A 16,549-nucleotide genomic window follows, 5' to 3' on the forward strand; every position below is an offset into this window, starting at 1 on the left:
TGGTGAATACATCGACCATAGTCAATCTGCAGGAGGTCGGTGTTGCCTCTCGCTTGGGGCTCGACTGAGGATCTGGATGAGACTTCAACAGCCAGCGGCAAAAGCAGCGCCGTCTGCCCACTGGCGATTAGACTTAAAGCACTGCAGCACTATAGAATGTTGAGCTGGATTGAGAATACGGAGACTCCGGGATTTTGTTGAAGCATGTCCTGGATCATAGACTTAGCTCGTCTACGTGCGCTCACCGCCCAGCCACCCAGAACATAAGCGCCTCTCAGGCTTCGGTGCCGCTACATGGCCGCGTCTGCCATCTTGCCGCGAGCAGCGTTTCGGGCTTGGCGGCAATCGGCGCGTCCGGGGTGACAGTGGGCAGTCAGCTCAGGTGAGGCTGTGAGACAATGAGGTTTCACAGTTGCCATTCACACAGGCGGAGTTTTCAAAAATCACACAGGATGAATCGAAATCTTCCCACATTTGTGAGACCCATTGGCCACTTAATGCACGGACTGCTGGTGCCCCATACAATCACCACATCCTTATTGCCTCATCCAGAGACCCTGTTACAGCCTTTTGGTATGCTTAACCACTTGTCAACATGGTGCCCAGCGCCCAGGTGAAGCTGACGAATGTAGCATCCAAGATTTACGCCACATTGTGGATTTGCTTTAGCCTTGGGATATTGTATGCGAAATCACGCGAATGTGTACTTTTCCATTTGGTTTTGAGACAGATTCCAAACTACTCCACTCGTGCGAATTTATGTGCAAATGTCATTATGAATTTGGAACGTTTATCCAGACTAGCCCAGGCGTGGACAGGGAAGTTAATGCTCCTTATAGATCTTCAGAAGAGGTAACGCTCTGCCTTTCAGTACGCATTGGCATATGTATACTGTATAGAGAGTTAGTATTATCATATGCATACACCAAATCAAGTCATGTTAGGCGCGCACATATCATTCTGAGAATGAGAGGTGTGAGGGCAAAGACCTCTTCCAGGTATTAATTTCTACGTGTCTTTACGTGCCAAGGGGAACGACAGACGGGCAAGAAAGAAAATAAAGGACACCCGAGGCATCATCCGGCGCCAACCTCCCTGAGAGCTGCGCCCGAGCTCCGAGGCGTAAATGGGAAAGATCCTACCAGGCCTTGACATGGTACGTACAGGCCACCATGTGCCCAAGCCTGCAGCGATGCAGCCGGCAAACTCTGCCGACGAAACCTGCTTCGTGATCCAACCGAAGCGAGTCCGACGTTGCGCTCTGGGCACCTCGGTGCTTTGAATATATACAAGTGACTAGGAGTATGCAATGGCTAGCGACTAGTGAGTGACCTTTGATCCGTAAAGAGTGATGTGCTGACTGGGGAACTGCGTATTATGTACTTTGAAAATACGAAGAAGCATACATTGAGTGAGGACAATAATATGTACAAATCGCAAAATGTCGACACTCCAGTGCATGTGCATACCGTGTCAGCCAAGAAGACTACGAATGAAGCGCCGCACAAGCTGAACACCCTCGACACCTCGTAATCGAAGTCGTACATTTACTGGTGACTTGTTCATCGTTCAGCAGGCGTTCATCATGCATCAGTTGTTCAGGCTTTAGGCGTTTATGCGCTTATGCTTTTTTGATGACACCTACTATGTGCAGATAATGTTGCTGGAGCTGCTGCGGGTGTCAAGTTTTACAATCACGTGAATATAAACAAGCCTTTTCGAATTGGCAGACATGAATTTAGCGCAGTTTGACAAGATTAGCGCCGTAAACCTTAAAATTGGGCATAAGACAAGTACAGAAGAAGTATGTAATTTATCGGGACGAGTCGCAGCCGCTCGGGTCTGTGCAACTCGACAGTCTGCGCAACAACGCTGTTGAACACAAGAAAGCATTGATGGAGGACTGCAGGTGTGGCTCGTGGGAGTATTGTAAGAGAACCACCCTTACGTATTAGATGCAAGGTATTGTGTGCGCTGATGCATCCAATTTATGTTGCTCTCATTCGGGCATCAGTCCGCCGTGCGCTGGCAGCTGGTCAAGCACCGCTTTGTGACCACTGTGATCTGCGTGAGAGGCAGATCGAATACGTGGGGGGAGTCCCTGGCGGGTCCTAATCGATCCCTCATGGGCCACGCGTGTGCCTGGCACTATAACGCTGTGAATATGTAAATTCATATGTTCCTAGTGGCGCGCGATCTTGCGGACACGGAACGTGCGGTGGCGTGAGAGGTTACATAACATAAACCCTGTTTAGTGCCAAGTATGTACATACTCGAATGTGTGAACAAGTGTGTGTACATGTGGGAATTGTAAATGCAACTGCAATCTGGGAAGTGGGAACGGAGTGCCATCGGTGATGAAGTCGCCCACAAATGGTGTGACAGCAACGAGCGCGACAGCAGAGGACTCTTGGAAGTTTGCAAATCGCCGGTACCCGGTGCCCTACAGTCCCAACCGCTAATCCTCTGTGCCGTCCGTGGCTGGTAGACCAAGTTGACCTCATGAGCGCATGTGCCCCCAAAGCATGCCCCATGCTCCCCACAAGCCCAGCTGACAGCCGAGCGAGGCAGCGAGCAGAAGGGAACGAAAGGATGCAGGTGTATGTAGCAGAACGGCACAGAAGTTGTTACAAACAGAAAATGAGCTTCGTCATTCCGTCACATGTGCCGGATGATGTCCTCTTTATAAAAGAGAAAAAGGTCATATTAAGAACTGCCTGAGCAAGTCTCTTCACCAGTTCGTCCTCGTCCAAGCGGCTTCTCCGCCTGCATACTCGCTGGTGACCCATCCTGTTACAGCCCTGTTAGGACGTTCGTTTTTTTCGACTCGCCAAGCAGCGCCTGACGAAACTCGCTTTATTTAACGACATCACCATCTCCCCTGGATAGCGTCACCGCTTTGGACGCCTTCGCTGATGTTGCCACCAATCTGAGAGGCTCACAGTTCGCCTTATCGAGCGCAGAAAGGGAAAGAGAAAAGAAAGCTCCTTCACTTTTCATACAATCACTTCTCCTTTCGTCGAAACCTGTAGCATCATCACAACCGCTACCCAGCTCGAAGCTTGGGCTTTGCTGCTTGGTGCCAAGCAGAGACCTAAACAGCACATCACGGCAATAAAGCCGGCGCTTTCCCTTTCCCTCTCGGTCTCTAAGTAGGCAGGCATCAAGCCCCATCCCTTCCCGGGTCTGGACGGCTGGCCGTCGGAAGATCTGGTTCAAAGCGGAGCATTCGCCTTGTCACCTGCGCCATTTAAGCGATTGCCACTGTTCGCATCCAACCCCTGGCACCGGAACTTTCCAGTCAGCAAGGGTAAGCGACCACCATCTCCGGCACATTCCTCGGAGTCGATATCCCTGCAGCTCTGGATTGAAGGAAAGCGTGCAAGTTGCGTAACCTACGTCTTGATCCAGCGATCGCCCCGCTCCTAGTCTTTTAGTCAAGAAAGCCTTTGCCTCTTGCAGGCGGCTTGCCAGGTGCACCTCACACGCCATTTTATATCCCAGAACAACCCAGTTCTCTGAAATCCAGGTCCTCATTGCTTGAAGAGCAGCTCTTCGATCGCAGCGTAGTCCGTCTTGGTCATCCTGGAGGGTGGGTGCGCATAATGAGCACGTTGGCGGACCCGATTTCGGAAAGCAGCTGGCAAGGCTATGTGTGAGTCGAAGCCCCGCTGTGGCTCTGGTCAGGGAACTTCGTGCTGAAATAATCACCCCATATTTGACAGGTCATCCACGCAAGATGCACTGCTTCTGTTTGAAGCTGCCAAGCGCGGTCACATTCCAAAGATCAGAAGGCGGCTGCGCGATAATGAACGCAAAAGGTTGATCAAGAGCGGGCAAATTTTTCTATTCGAAGAAAGGGAGAGCGGTATCAAACGATGGACTGATGGCCTTTTGTGGAGCCCGAGCCGCATCTTGCAGAACTTCTTGGTGCGTACATCCGCCTGACGCCGACGATGTTCAAAGGATACCGACTGAGGCCTTCTGAGGGCACTGCAGGTTTATCGACAGATTGACCGAAAGCCTGCAAGTAATGCCTCTCCCAAATCTGCCACTCCACCTGAGTACACTAAATTTCCCAGCATTCAGGAGCAAGAGGCCATGGGCTTGGCAGGTGGTGCCCCTTTCATGGTCCCTAATCCACTTTATCAACAGCAGCAGCAGCAGCCGAGGCACTTCGACCACCAACTCGCTGGACCGAGCGGGACGAAAGGCAGTACTGCGATGGGCGAAGATGCGCTCCTTACAGCTTCTGCGTCATCAAGCATGACCACGCGGGATCGGTCCGGCAGCCTCGACTCGAATTTGGATCTCATGTTGCCAGAGAGCCAAAGGCGGCCGGGCTCCAGGCGAGGGGCGCCAAGCATGTCGAGGCGAAATTCGGATTTGCATAGAAGTCTTGTGGGCAGTCTGACTAACAGCTACCCTTTCGTGGAGAAGGGGTTATGCAAGAAGGTGAGCAATACGGTGTGTGGATCCATGCCGCACCACCGAGGCTGACCATATGCAACTTGTCATTGCGCCGCCAGACTATCTCTATTGAAGTGGAAGGCGCGCACCACCATCTCATCTCGTACTATTCACTTGACGACGTATATGCAGGCAAACTGAGGACTCCAGCGTCGATGCCAGAATTCCTTTCGCTTTCCATCTCCCCCATCTTTCTCGCCAAATCCAACTTTCGAGTTCCGCCTCATATTGAGACCGGGCCTGATGGGATCCCGCGGTACAGAGGGGAAGTGGACGAGGTTCCGACAGCAGGCAGCAACCTACCAGCTGGGCTTGGCCTGGACGAGGCTAGCATGCCAAAAGGCTCAAGTCGACGACCGAGTCGTACACGAGCAGCATCTGCAGCGTCGGCTACAACTGCTAGCAGGCATCGCACAGTCTCCGAAGCTCCACCTATGCCGCACGAGATTGGCGGATCCAGCATGTTGCCACTGACTGTATCGACAGCAGCTACGTACAACATGCACAGCAACCCGTATGGGCGCTACGAACCGTACCCGTCTGGCTTGCCACAAGGCTTCAGTCACAGCCCAGCCGTCTTCCAGGATCTGCAGTCCTTGCCATTCTATCCAACGCCATCCGATACGGCGTTGCTCGAACCCAACCCTCATCAAGTGCCGACCGAGTTTGGGAAGGAATCGAGGCCGGTATCTGCGATGTCTGCTGCATCAATACCCAGCCAGTCCAACTATGAGCAGGCATCGACTTTTCTTCCATCCAGTGGATCTATGCCTCACAGCAATTTGCTTTACATGCAGCATTCCGCTCAGCCTGGCAGTGCTCCTCGCAAGCCCGGGCTTCCGCAATTGGAACATTGGGCCGGAGCACGCCACGATGCGCCAACAGCCGCTCTGCAAGGTTACGAAAATCCAGATGCTACACTGTATGCTGAAAATATGGGCGGTATCTCGGCGTCGGATGTCTCGTCAAGCATGGGTCCGTACGCGCGCTTTGCCGCCCCTGCCATGGAGATGCACGCATCTGATCCGACAAACGCATATTCTCAACATCATGACAGCCTTTATGACCCGTCGATGATGATGTCATTGCCCACTTCAATGCGAATATCGGCGGACACCAGGCCACAATACGTGCTAGAGAAGGAGGCCGCGCAAGAGCCCCGTAGCAACAGCAGCAGCAACACGATTTCTTTCCCACTTGAGAAAGTTGTCCTTCGTAACCCTTATCATCCTTGAATGGGGCCACTGCTTGGGCTTTTGGGTTCTGGTTAAAGCAATCATTATCACTCTCACCATCAGAATTGCAATCATGCGAACGCCCATTCACTCACTCATACACTCGCTGTGCATTTGTCCGCAATCATCCACTCCACACTCTCAAACGTCTCATACGCACTGTACACAGACACAAATTGTAGAAGCAAATGCACACTGTCCGATGCAGGGCTTTGGCTATTGTAACTTTACCTCATCTGCTCTGAACAACGAAGGATCGAGTTGCTTGCAAAATGGCTATTGTACAGAAGAGTGACCGATGTGGAAAACGGCGTGTTCAGATTGGAGATCCAGAGATAGTCAAATGACGAAGAGGCGCGTTCGTCTGAGACCTCCAGGAGGGCCAGGCGGGCCGCTACTTGCAAGCGCTGCATTGTCACGCTGTACGCGTGCAAAGGCCTCTTGCACGTGGGCAGCAGTTAGCGGGACGTGCTTGCTGGCTGGCACGGTGAAGAGAGAGCAGAGTTCGCCATCATCAACGAGGCCATCTCCGGTGTGATTGCGATCATTTCCTTCGCCTAGATACGTCGAGGTGGCTTCTCCTGATGGTCCATTGCCCTGCCGCGCTCGCTTCCGCGGAGACACATTATTCCGACCAGCGCTCGTTGTGCTGTCTATCGTCATCTTGCGCTTCCTACTATTCGCTGCGATTGACAGGCCCGATGTATTGCCAGACGCATATTCATCTTCCTTGCTTAGGTCGGGATTACTTTTGTCGATAGATTCGGTCGATGTGTCTGGTCCATCTGAGCTGGAGCCCGTGTGCGCGCCGGTATTTGCGGAACGCTGGCCTCCTGTGAGACCAGCTTTGCGTTGACGGTTACGCTCTTCCTCGGCGTCACGAATCGCGACTGCGCTGATGCATAGTTCTCGCACTACTTCGTAGGCGAGGAAGCCGAGGATATCGATAATATCGTCGTTCGGTTTGACATCAATGTATGCGCCGGCATTGATAAATTCCCTGAAGCGTTTGCCTGCGAAAAAGGAATTGCGCGTGAGCCTTGAAAAGCGGATACCTATGCCATGCGCCATGGGAAGGCTTACCTTTCCTCCACGTGAATGATGCCTGCCTACATTCCGAATAGTGGACGTACTCCTCGCGAGTCATGTGCCTCGTTGCGTCGTCTGCCTCCTTTAAGCGTTGCAGACTGGCTTCTTGGGCTTCGAGGTCGTCCTCATCTTGCTCTTCGTCATCCTCATTCTGAAGAGCGCGCAGATTCTCGCTGTAGATCGTACTGATCTCCCATGGCATTTTGAGCTTCATCACGTGCGTCCTCGCCATCGTGTCCACTGCCAAACCGAAAAGGCCAAGCGTCCGGATTTTAAGCCTTCGCAGTTCTATAAATGTGCAGATACAGGACGATGCAAGCTTTGGCACACATGTACTCACTCGCTCCATCGTCGAGCCCGTCTATCTCTCCGCCAGGCCCACCAGTACCGCCGGCATCACCTCCGCTCTCTTTCGCGTTCTTACGAACATCCTTCCAGCTCAAATATGTTCGCAGACGGTTCACCTTAGCACGATCGTGTCTGATTAGGAAAATGAGATCCTCCGCGGCCAGGAACTTGCTGTTGCGCCGTATGGCCAGCTTGCGTGACTGAACCAGCTGCAAACAAGTCCATAGGGTAAGCATTCTAGTAGCAAGGCGATATGTAATCCCAGGAGCTTCGGTTGAATTGAAGGCTCCATTAATACTGACCAGCTCTACACACTGGGCGCGAACAATGTCTTCGATGAGTTTCAGGACTGACTCATCAGGATCTGTAACCTCTGCGAACACAAAGGTCTATGCTCGATCCGGTTAGAGACAATCAACAGTCAGAATTGCGTAAAGCCCAAAGCTGCTCCCTTTAGTCATCACAAACGCACCATCTGAGAGATCTCCTGAGAATAGACATAGCCCTTGCCGCCGGTACCTTCATCCTTCCATGCCATGCTTGAAACGCCTTGTGCACCGAACCGTATGTATGTCAGCACATCCTCCTGTAATGGTCACACTGAGCCGTTTTGCGCCTAGCAATAAGTCTTGAGGCAGCCTGCTGGATCCCCGCAAATAGGACAGGTGGTCATGCCGTGCCCACGGGATGTAGGCCTGTGGTATTGAGGAAGCAATGCCCAGTGGTAAACGACCAACGTGACATGCGAGCGCGGTGACATGGCGAGAACCACACCGTGAGGGTGTGTGAGGCTTTGAATTGACGCGCTGAAGTTAGATTCCAAGCTCATGGTTGCCAAATACAGGACAAACCCAAAGGTTTTACAGAAAACATACGCGGAAAAAAACGGGTGCACCCATGCGCTTGCGACGTGAGAGGTACATACTAAGATTATAAACAACTTGGTGTAACATCTGAAATGGACTTGTGTACGTTGTCTTTGCCCTTTGGTCATGCGGGCAATAGGATGAAAGCATGCTTTGCGCCATGCTCTTTGCTAGATATTGATGTTCACTGAACTCGCCTCACTAGCACAGAGTGGCGAAGCGACAGGGGTCGAGATTGGCCAGGAGTGACGCAGGCTCCAGGAGGCTGCGGAACGCACAAAGGCTATCGTGAGTCGTGAGGGTTGATTGGGCTTATTGAAAGTGGGCCGCCGCTCAGTAATACTCAGTCCCAGCAATTTTATAGCGCTATGGAGGAAAGATAAAGCCGGTCGAGCACGTGCGAGACAGCCTGTGCTTTGCGTAAGAACTTGTGTAGTCAACGAGCTGTTCTACATGATGATTCATGTGGCTATTGCGTCTGCGGACCGTATCCCCTAAGGCCTTCCGCAAAGCCCCAGCTCGTTGGTGCCGAGAAGGGTTCGGAAATGGAGATGCCTGCATTGTTGATGGTAGCGATCTGGAAACGATTGATGCTTCGCGCGTCCCTGTAGAAGAGAACCTTCATGCAGTCCTCGAGGATCCTCCTCGCTTGCGACTCATCCAGCTCGTCCTCCCTACCTTCCACCGCTTTCCGTAGCAGTGGCTGAGCGAGATGCAAGCCAAAGCCCGTGGCAATGGTCGTGCTCTCATATGTGGTGCCGAGGAGATCGACATAGCCTAAGAAGGGGGCACCCGTGCTCTGATCAATGCCGCCGACCACGAAGGAGTTCCAGAGTGGGTCCACTTTAGACCGCCGCTGGTACATGTAACGTGAGAGGTAGGCGTAAACTTGGCTTGGCGAGAGTGTGTGGCCATCCGCTGCATTCGACTCGCGGATCCTGCGCGACCGATTCGAACACTGTCAGCGCTTTGCCGAGTCCAAGGATATACAGATCAGAGGATCGACTCACATAACCTTCTGAAGCTCGTGCTGGATGAATTGAAAGTCGCTCATGTCCCCACTAGCTCCCAGTAGTGTATTTGGGCTAACTTCGTGAAGCCTCCGTACGTCCATGAATCTTGCTAGACTGCCATACGAAGCGAGCGTGTCGGCAGCCATCATGACTCCGTCTTTGTATCGAATGCCAAGGATGGAAGTTCCCGTGACAATAGGTTGTCTAAAGTGGAGCAAAGGGTGTGTCGCAGAGCATCACTTAGCCTCTTCCACGCGCTCAGCCCTTACGGAAACAAATGATCCAAGATTACTCACTGCGTATGCTGTCGCCCGGCCTCGAAAGCATCTTGCGCTGCTGGACGCGACGAAAAGCCTTGAGCAACGTGGTCCACGCACGGCTGCGATGACCAGGTTTGGCCCGGGAAGTGAGATGACGCCGCCATATTGAATTTGCCTTACAGCTGAGATAATTCCACCTCTTCCTGGTTCTTAAGCTTTTGCTTCTCCTTTTCGAAGCAATGCGTAGAACTCTTCGGCTCCTTGCACTGATCACTGTGAGGTCGAGCTCAATGGTGGTCATGGGCTAGAGGGCGACGTGTGTGCATTTGGTTGTGGCCGTGCGCTCGCGCTCGGGAGAGATGTTCTTACGTAATCAACCCGTCGATCGGCTCACAACAGCAAACGTCGGAACCGGTCTCGCCGGTACTCAGCCACGCTCCACTGGGTAGGTGGCGGCATTCACGCCTTCACGGCTTGTTGCGCGCTTTAAGGTAGGCATCTTCGGGGTAGACACCTTTTACGCACCAAGTAAGCCGAAAAAAGGGGACCGTGAGACGCAACGAGCACCAAAGAGAAATCTTTCTCCACAGCAGCGCATAGCGGGGAATTGTCTCCAACTGGTAGCAGGATTAACCCAGAAGACAGAAGCAAAACACTCGCGCTGCAGCAAGGCCACGCCGAGCCGCTTCAACGATCCCAACCCGGAGAAGTGTTAGCGATGCCGCCCGCAAAGAAGGATGCCGTAGCTGCACGCTCGGCGGCCATAACAACTCACATGAACAAGGATCATTCTGTGAGCAGAAAATCGCGCTGAAACTGTGCCTGCATTGCAAGACTTACTCTGTCCTCCTTTAACTACAGGACGCGGTCAAGGCGCTAGCTCAGTACCATGCTGGTCTAGATCGTCTGCCAGATAAGGCCAAGATGCTTTCAATCTCTTCAACGGGGTTAGAGCTCGAGTTCCGACCAATAGGCCCATCGCTGCTCACTCTACCACCACTACAGAAGCTATTCATCCGATTCGACAAGCCGCTCAAGGCAGACACCGAAGCGCGACCGAAGATGATCGCCATCTGTCAGGAAGCAGATGAGAGGAGGCAGAAGAACGCCCCAATCCTCTACTCTCCTTCATACGACTTCATATTTCCGGCCATGGTGATCGGAGCATGGATCGTCATTCGTACGCCCGCAGTGCGGGATGCAATCTTGTCCAAAGGCTTCAACGAGTACATCATGGCCAAGATCGGCGGCGAGGATGGCATTGAAACGTGCAACTTTGTCATGAGCATCCTCGCAAAAGTTCACGCCATCGAGGCTATTGCAATGGCTGTTCTCTGTCTCCGACGGAAAGCGAGCCTACATGTTGTTGCGCTTTGGAGTATCAGCACATTCTTCGCCGGCTTCACCCAGTTCCAGAAGCTATTCAAGCTCAATCCACTCCAGCCGGAATTCAAAAAGGAAAAGTTGCACTGATCTAATCAGGAAACGATGGTGGAGCCGTATGGGCATGATGATGAAGGGGGAGAGGAAAACATGTTGTCTAACGATTGCATTACCTGCGATGAGCTGTGTCAGCCCCCTTGCTATGCTACAGCTATCTAACAATACGGTTACAATTTGATTACTTCGGCACATGACTCTGCAACCAGTTGCTGTACGCCCGGATCTTCGCATCGCTCACTTTCTCTAACTTGGATATCAACGCCTTCGACCCAGGCAAAGCATTCGCGTAAGCGAGCAGCACAGGATCGAGTTGAGCGTTCTTTTCGCCCTCCCTGCTTTGTCCGGCCCCTCCGACAAGCAGGCTTGCCACCTTGTCAACAGCGCCTGCAGCTACGGCCGCACCGTCCTCATACATGGCGACGTCTGCCTCATCGACGTGGTGTGTCTGGCTAAACGACACGTCGGCAAATTGGGTCGCGTACCACTCGTACTCGGAAGCTTCCTCGGCGCTCACGGTGGGCATCTGAATGCGGCAGAGAGCGACTTCGAAGGCAGGGAACGCGCCTGCCGGCCCAGTGGCCGCCGACGCTGTCAACCCTATCTCAGCAGCAAGTCCGGCTGCTGCACCAGTTCCTGTAGCGCCAGTCTTGTCCCTCTTCTCGTTGATTGAAATTTCTGCGCGACCATCCTCGCCGCTCGCGTACATTTTCGAACGCTTCCTCTTCGTAACGGGTCCGGCACCAGCCTTATTGATGCTCATCCATCGCCGGACACCACCGATAATAGCTCGGTTGTTCTCCTCAAACAATCCGCTCGAGGAGGATTGATTATGGCGACCGATGGCTGCTGGCGCGTACTTGTTGACGAATGGGCTCGTCACAATGACCTGAGTCTGCTGAATCGAGCTCGGCGAGATGGGGATGTGATTTGTTTGGTGCATTGGCGTCATGGGATGATGCTGGTGTACCGCAGTCATCTTGTACGCATGATGTCGCGCCATGCTGCAACAGTCACGCTCTGTCAGCCCTCCGAACAATATAAAACCATTAAGGACTCTCACTCTGTGAACAGTCGAGGCCGGTAGTACTCCGCCCAAAAGCCCTTGTCCGAGTTTACCACCTCCAGCAACCGTTGTATGCGTTCAGAGACGGTGTCATGCGGACCCAAATGCTGAGGGATAAACCATTTCTGGTAGCGAGGATTGTTGACGTTGACAAGTCGGTTCGTCTCTGGCATCTCTGCATCCACTCCGAGGAAGAGATTGATCGCAGCCTGCTTCTCGGCATCAACGAAAGAGTTTGCATAGTACCGCTTGATTCCTTCCAGCATATCGCGTGAGTGAGAGCTCCATTGGTTGATCTTGCGATACGTCTCCATGGTGTTGACTAGATGTGAGCCGCCGTACTGCAAGGCGATGGTGTCACCCAAGTCGTGGTACATCTCCGTCAGCATGTTGACAGCATCAGAATCGAAAGGCAGCGTTGGATGGTCTAGGAGCCCCAGAGCGTGTAGTTGATGACCGAAAGCGGCTTTGCCAATGACAAATTGAGCAGCGTTGGTGCGGTCGAGACAGTCCACGCAGTTAACTCTGGCGACCCCGCTCTGTACTTGGATTTGTTCTCTGCGAGCCGACGTGCTCTCTGTTGCGAACTCGGCAAAGCTTGCTGGCTCCGGACCAGAATGGAAAAACTTGGTATTCTCAATGGTCTCCTCCGCGATGTCTTCTAGCACGCCGATTACGTCCTGATCGCGACTTTTGCTGGCACGGCTCATGTCCCATGCAATGTACTTGAGTTTCTTTTCTTCTGGTAGGAATTGGTTGAGGTAATTGACACATTCCCCAAAGGCGCGCAGCAGTTTCACCTCCCTCGGCTGCTTCTCCTTGCTCTTGATGAGATTCAGAATGATGACAGGCGCACCATAGCGCCGGAACATGTCGTCAAAATGCAATGCTGCAGCCGAGTAGTATGGGTCAACGACGCTGATCTCAATCGGCGGGCGCGGAGACATGTTTGTCGAATCCTGCGTCCAGTATATGGGTATACTCCCCCGATGCATAACGTACGATGTGAAGCGTGGGGATGGGATGAATGGCTGGTATGTAGCTCCTTCGCGCGAGCTCTCGCCTGTTCCAGGTGCAAAGAATGGGCTTGTGAGCGGCTCGTTGACGATCTGCTCTGTCTCGACGTCATTGGCCACTTGACCCCTGTCCGTGACACCGCGCTTGAGGAACCGTGCACCAGCAAAATGGCGTGACCGGCGTGCGATAAGAGTGACGTAGATGGTCCTGTTCAAGACCGAAAGTTTGGCCTGATCCACGAACCCATAGACGAGCGGCAGGACCCATTCGCTGCCATACCACCCATCGCCGAGTGCTGCGCCCTTCCGCACAGAGGATCCAAATGCCGGCATCAGCAAGTGGTGATTCCAGACGAACTTCTCGTTGAAGCCCCATGCGGTGAGCGGCTCTTGCCGATGATCTTGATGTACGTGTCCATCACCTGCTTCTGCCTCAGCTTTGCTCGTAAGATTGTCTTGAAGCGTTTTCGTGAGGTCATACGTGTAGCTGAAGTAAAAGTTCTTGCTCAGGTCGACCTGCTTGAACGTCGCCAGCAGCCTTGTCTCTTCCTGCTCTTTGACTTTAGAGCGGCCTCCTAGTGAAGCTAGCATTCCAGGGTCGCAGATGGGCACAATCTTTGTTTCATCGCAATGGAACACGTAGTGTCCACCCAAAAGTGCGACGACACTGCGCTTGGAAATGAGCACCATGTAATAGGTGCTGGTGAAGCGAATAAAGCCGACGATGCCATAAAAGCGCCCCATCTCTTTCAGCCCCCCCGAGGCTTTATTGCCCTCTCGCAGCATTTCCAAAAGCTCTTCGATCTGCGTGCGAGTGTAGACGACAGAGTCGGCTACGACGTTCATCTCCCAATCGGCATCGTCATCCCTGCTTCGGCCTGTATGCTCGTGATAGGATGAAGTTCCAGATGGCTTGGCACTGAAGGAGCTCTTAGCAAGCCGCGTTGTCGAGTAGGAAGCATCTTTCCTCTCGTTTGGCGGAAAAGAGAAGTTGGAGCCGGTGGTTTCCTTGCCGGGATGTGGCGCTGTCGACCTTCCTGTGCCGCCCAAATTCAGTCTAGGAGCGCTGGCTAGCTCGGAGAGCGTGGAACTCTTGGCATCCGTTGGGCGTTGCAACATGACCATGTCAGCCGTGTTGGCTGTCAGATAGCGCTCGCCGCTTGCGGACAACATCGACGGATCGATGTTGCATACGGCCTCGTCAGGTTGACTGGCACTTGCTGCAGCTTGTGACACCCTGCTTCGGGCGTTCTTGGCATGTTCATTGGCAAGATCTCGCCGGGGCAAGTCTTGTGAGGCGAGGCCATCCGCTCCTTCAAGCGGCTTCTTCATGGCTGCCTCAGAGCTTGCGCCTCCAGATGTCGAAACGGAGCCTTTGGCAGCATTGCTTTGAGCAAGTGCAATCGGCGGCGTCCGGTCGATCTTGAGTATACGGAAACGTGTCTTCGAAGTATTGAAGGCAACGAGATAGAAGCGCTGTCCGCCAAGCAGGAAGAAATGATAAGGTGATATGTTTATGAAACAAGGAATGGCACAGAGTCGACGCACGGTCTTTGTCTCCCACAGTGTAAAGCGTTTGAGCTCTCCCAGCCTGCCCTGCTCCAAGCCTTCGGCATCACCAACTGGAATTGGTGCATCCGCTTGACGTGGCTCGTCAGCGTTCAAATGAAGGGCCGAATGTGCCCAAAGAACCGATGTAGGGGGGGGTAAATTCGAGATGGACAGGCTGTGATTCGTCGACACGCTCAAGTTGCGATTCTTGCGCCGTGCAATTGGAGCGCCAGCTTGCTCCCTTTGATCTGTAGGGGCCGCGCTCGTGACGGCCGTCGAAACCGAGATTGATCTCTTGTCAGCCTCATCTTCCATTGAGAAAGCTAGGGGCTCATAGGGAACAGAGGTAATGGACGGAGCGGTCGTTGACGCTCCATTTGCGGACGCAGAGGAGGTCGCTGCTGTAGGTGTCGTCGTGCTGAAAGCCGAGGTTGGGGTCACTACAGAGATGGGCGACGGGGACGTCACAGATGTTGAGAAAATGGGCCTCGGAGAAGCGAGGGCAATTCCTGAAGTCCCGATACTATTCTTATGGCGAGGTATGCTCAGAGACGTGGTGCCTGGAGTTCGCCTCCTTCGGCTTGGACTCGACTCAATTGGCTTCCGAAATTGTCCAAGGCGCGGGGTGCTAGGGGATGTGCTGATGCCAGAAAGACGAACGTCGTCAGGGTCTGCAGCTGCAGGCTCAGGTCCTGCAGCACATATGGCTATCCCTTGGAGCGGCTGTGCAGGTGTCATAGGGGACGACCCTCCGCGAGGGCGTCCACGGGATGGACTTGATGACATTGAGCTCCACTGCCGAGATGCAGTCGCACCAGCCGCGTTAGGTGGCTCATTCATGGTGGCATGAGGTGCTCAGCATGGAGCAATTTGCGCTGCGGTGCAGCCCGCAGTGGCAAAGAATTATGGACGTGTTCACACTTTGCAGAAGTTTTGGACATGGTAATGAACGTTTGTGACCTTGGAGGACCGAAAGGGGGCTTTACCAAGAGGCGTCCGTCTAGCATGCACGCCGCAGCGCGAGCTCCGCGTCGCGCATCTCACTAAGGCTGAAGCGAAAAAATCCGGCGCACGTCTTTAAAGTCAAATGGGTACAGATGGATAGCAGTCCCCGAAGACGCAGATCGGCCGGTTTTATTAATGCAAGGAATGCTGTGCTTTTCTAGCATACATCTTTGCGATATAACGCGGACTTGGATCCTCCCGTGCCGGCGGACCCGGTTCTGGCTGTCGCAAGGGGAGCGCAGCGTAGCACTCTGCAACCTTTACAGATGCATTAGCTTGGTCGCCAAAAATTGCTCCTAGACCATCCAGAGAAATCGGCCTTAGCAACAAGGCGGCTGGCCAGGGAGAGGGAGGGAGGCTGCTGATGAAGGTCGACATTTGAGCTGAACCTTGAGTCGGCTCAGGCTTTAGCACACCTCCGTTAAGCGCTCTGTTGTTGTCGGAGAGGCCATCAGAGTCGCTGCCGTGACCTTCAGACGCCGTGCCTCCGCCTGCTTGGAGTCTCATTGCCGACAAATCTGGAACAGGCTCGAGATCTTGTGAGGTTGAATCACAGGAACGACTGCTGAGTCCCCCTTCATCACGACCACGAAGGGGCCAGGTACCATCAGCGTGCCATGATGCTTTGAGAGTGCGCACCTGAAAAGCGCCCAGAGAGATTCTTATCAGCCACTTAGGTCAAGGTTCCAGGGAACAGGCGATTTGGACGCACAGCTAACCACAGAGGGAGACCACGGCCGGAAGGTGCAGACACTGTTCGCCCGCTATCGAGACCCTTCTTGAGCAGCTGTAAAGGGATTACTTTTCCCGCGTCGACCTGAACAGGAGCGGAGATCTGCTGGCACACCTCATCAGGCAAGCTTTCTCCCAGCCATAGTGCACTCAACTCCTCGGCCGCCGGAATGGCATTGAGCACTGAGGCGAGGTCTTGAATCGACGTGTGGAAGTTTGGGCGGGAAGCGCCCGCCGTCTTCACCGAATTGCTACTGTTGCCACTTCCAGGCCTGATCGGTGAATCTTTCGGCATGCCATATCTGATCCGGTCGATGCTCTGACCACGTACATGGAAGGCCAACGTCTCTTGTATCATCTATTATTAAGTATGAGTGCAGGAGTTTTACCTTGGGTCGTGTGCATTGTTTTGGATGAGCAGCTGCCACCTTTTGGAGAGCGCAGCCAGGCGCGACCTT

The 16,549-nt window shown here is 53.4% G+C and overlaps 6 protein-coding genes across 6 annotated transcripts; 2 read left to right on the forward strand and 4 right to left on the reverse strand.

Annotated features, from left to right (window-relative positions):
• Positions 1-3,390: 3,390 nt before the first annotated feature.
• Positions 3,391-5,875, forward strand: K437DRAFT_85607 (uncharacterized protein). The gene is made up of 4 exons (XM_013388637.1): positions 3,391-3,655; positions 3,726-3,930; positions 4,000-4,455; positions 4,530-5,875. The coding sequence occupies exons 1-4, from the start codon at positions 3,606-3,608 to the stop codon at positions 5,703-5,705; spliced, it is 1,887 nt and encodes a 628-aa protein (XP_013244091.1). The 5' UTR covers positions 3,391-3,605; the 3' UTR covers positions 5,706-5,875.
• Positions 5,876-6,044: 169 nt separating this feature from the next.
• On the reverse strand, positions 6,045-7,940 carry K437DRAFT_245579 (TFIID-18kDa-domain-containing protein; the record flags this gene model as incomplete). Its single annotated transcript, XM_013388638.1, has 6 exons — positions 7,615-7,940; positions 7,445-7,531; positions 7,135-7,351; positions 6,789-7,034; positions 6,563-6,718; positions 6,045-6,481 (listed from the first exon to the last, which is right to left on the reverse strand). The coding sequence occupies exons 1-6, from the start codon at positions 7,678-7,680 to the stop codon at positions 6,045-6,047; spliced, it is 1,209 nt and encodes a 402-aa protein (XP_013244092.1). The 5' UTR covers positions 7,681-7,940.
• Positions 7,941-8,422: 482 nt separating this feature from the next.
• K437DRAFT_255547 (proteasome endopeptidase complex, beta subunit) lies at positions 8,423-9,548 on the reverse strand. Its single transcript, XM_013388639.1, has 3 exons — positions 9,318-9,548; positions 9,019-9,225; positions 8,423-8,946 (listed from the first exon to the last, which is right to left on the reverse strand). The coding sequence occupies exons 1-3, from the start codon at positions 9,443-9,445 to the stop codon at positions 8,478-8,480; spliced, it is 804 nt and encodes a 267-aa protein (XP_013244093.1). The 5' UTR covers positions 9,446-9,548; the 3' UTR covers positions 8,423-8,477.
• Positions 9,549-9,888: 340 nt separating this feature from the next.
• Positions 9,889-11,003, forward strand: K437DRAFT_85643 (uncharacterized protein). The gene is made up of 2 exons (XM_013388640.1): positions 9,889-10,074; positions 10,143-11,003. Exons 1-2 carry the CDS (start codon positions 10,000-10,002, stop codon positions 10,752-10,754), a joined length of 687 nt encoding a protein of 228 aa, XP_013244094.1. The 5' UTR covers positions 9,889-9,999; the 3' UTR covers positions 10,755-11,003.
• Positions 10,809-14,359, reverse strand: K437DRAFT_290418 (uncharacterized protein). Its single transcript, XM_013388641.1, has 2 exons — positions 11,785-14,359; positions 10,809-11,725 (listed from the first exon to the last, which is right to left on the reverse strand). Exons 1-2 carry the CDS (start codon positions 14,133-14,135, stop codon positions 10,903-10,905), a joined length of 3,174 nt encoding a protein of 1,057 aa, XP_013244095.1. The 5' UTR covers positions 14,136-14,359; the 3' UTR covers positions 10,809-10,902.
• Positions 14,360-15,516: 1,157 nt separating this feature from the next.
• K437DRAFT_293887 (uncharacterized protein) lies at positions 15,517-16,492 on the reverse strand (the record flags this gene model as incomplete). Its single annotated transcript, XM_013388642.1, has 3 exons — positions 16,072-16,492; positions 15,776-15,998; positions 15,517-15,581 (listed from the first exon to the last, which is right to left on the reverse strand). Exons 1-3 carry the CDS (start codon positions 16,447-16,449, stop codon positions 15,517-15,519), a joined length of 666 nt encoding a protein of 221 aa, XP_013244096.1. The 5' UTR covers positions 16,450-16,492.
• Between the last annotated feature and the right edge of the window lie 57 nt (positions 16,493-16,549).

The sequence above is a fragment of the Tilletiaria anomala genome (genome assembly GCF_000711695.1).
Source record: "Tilletiaria anomala UBC 951 chromosome Unknown K437scaffold_25, whole genome shotgun sequence".
Classification (NCBI taxonomy): domain Eukaryota; kingdom Fungi; phylum Basidiomycota; class Exobasidiomycetes; order Georgefischeriales; family Tilletiariaceae; genus Tilletiaria; species Tilletiaria anomala.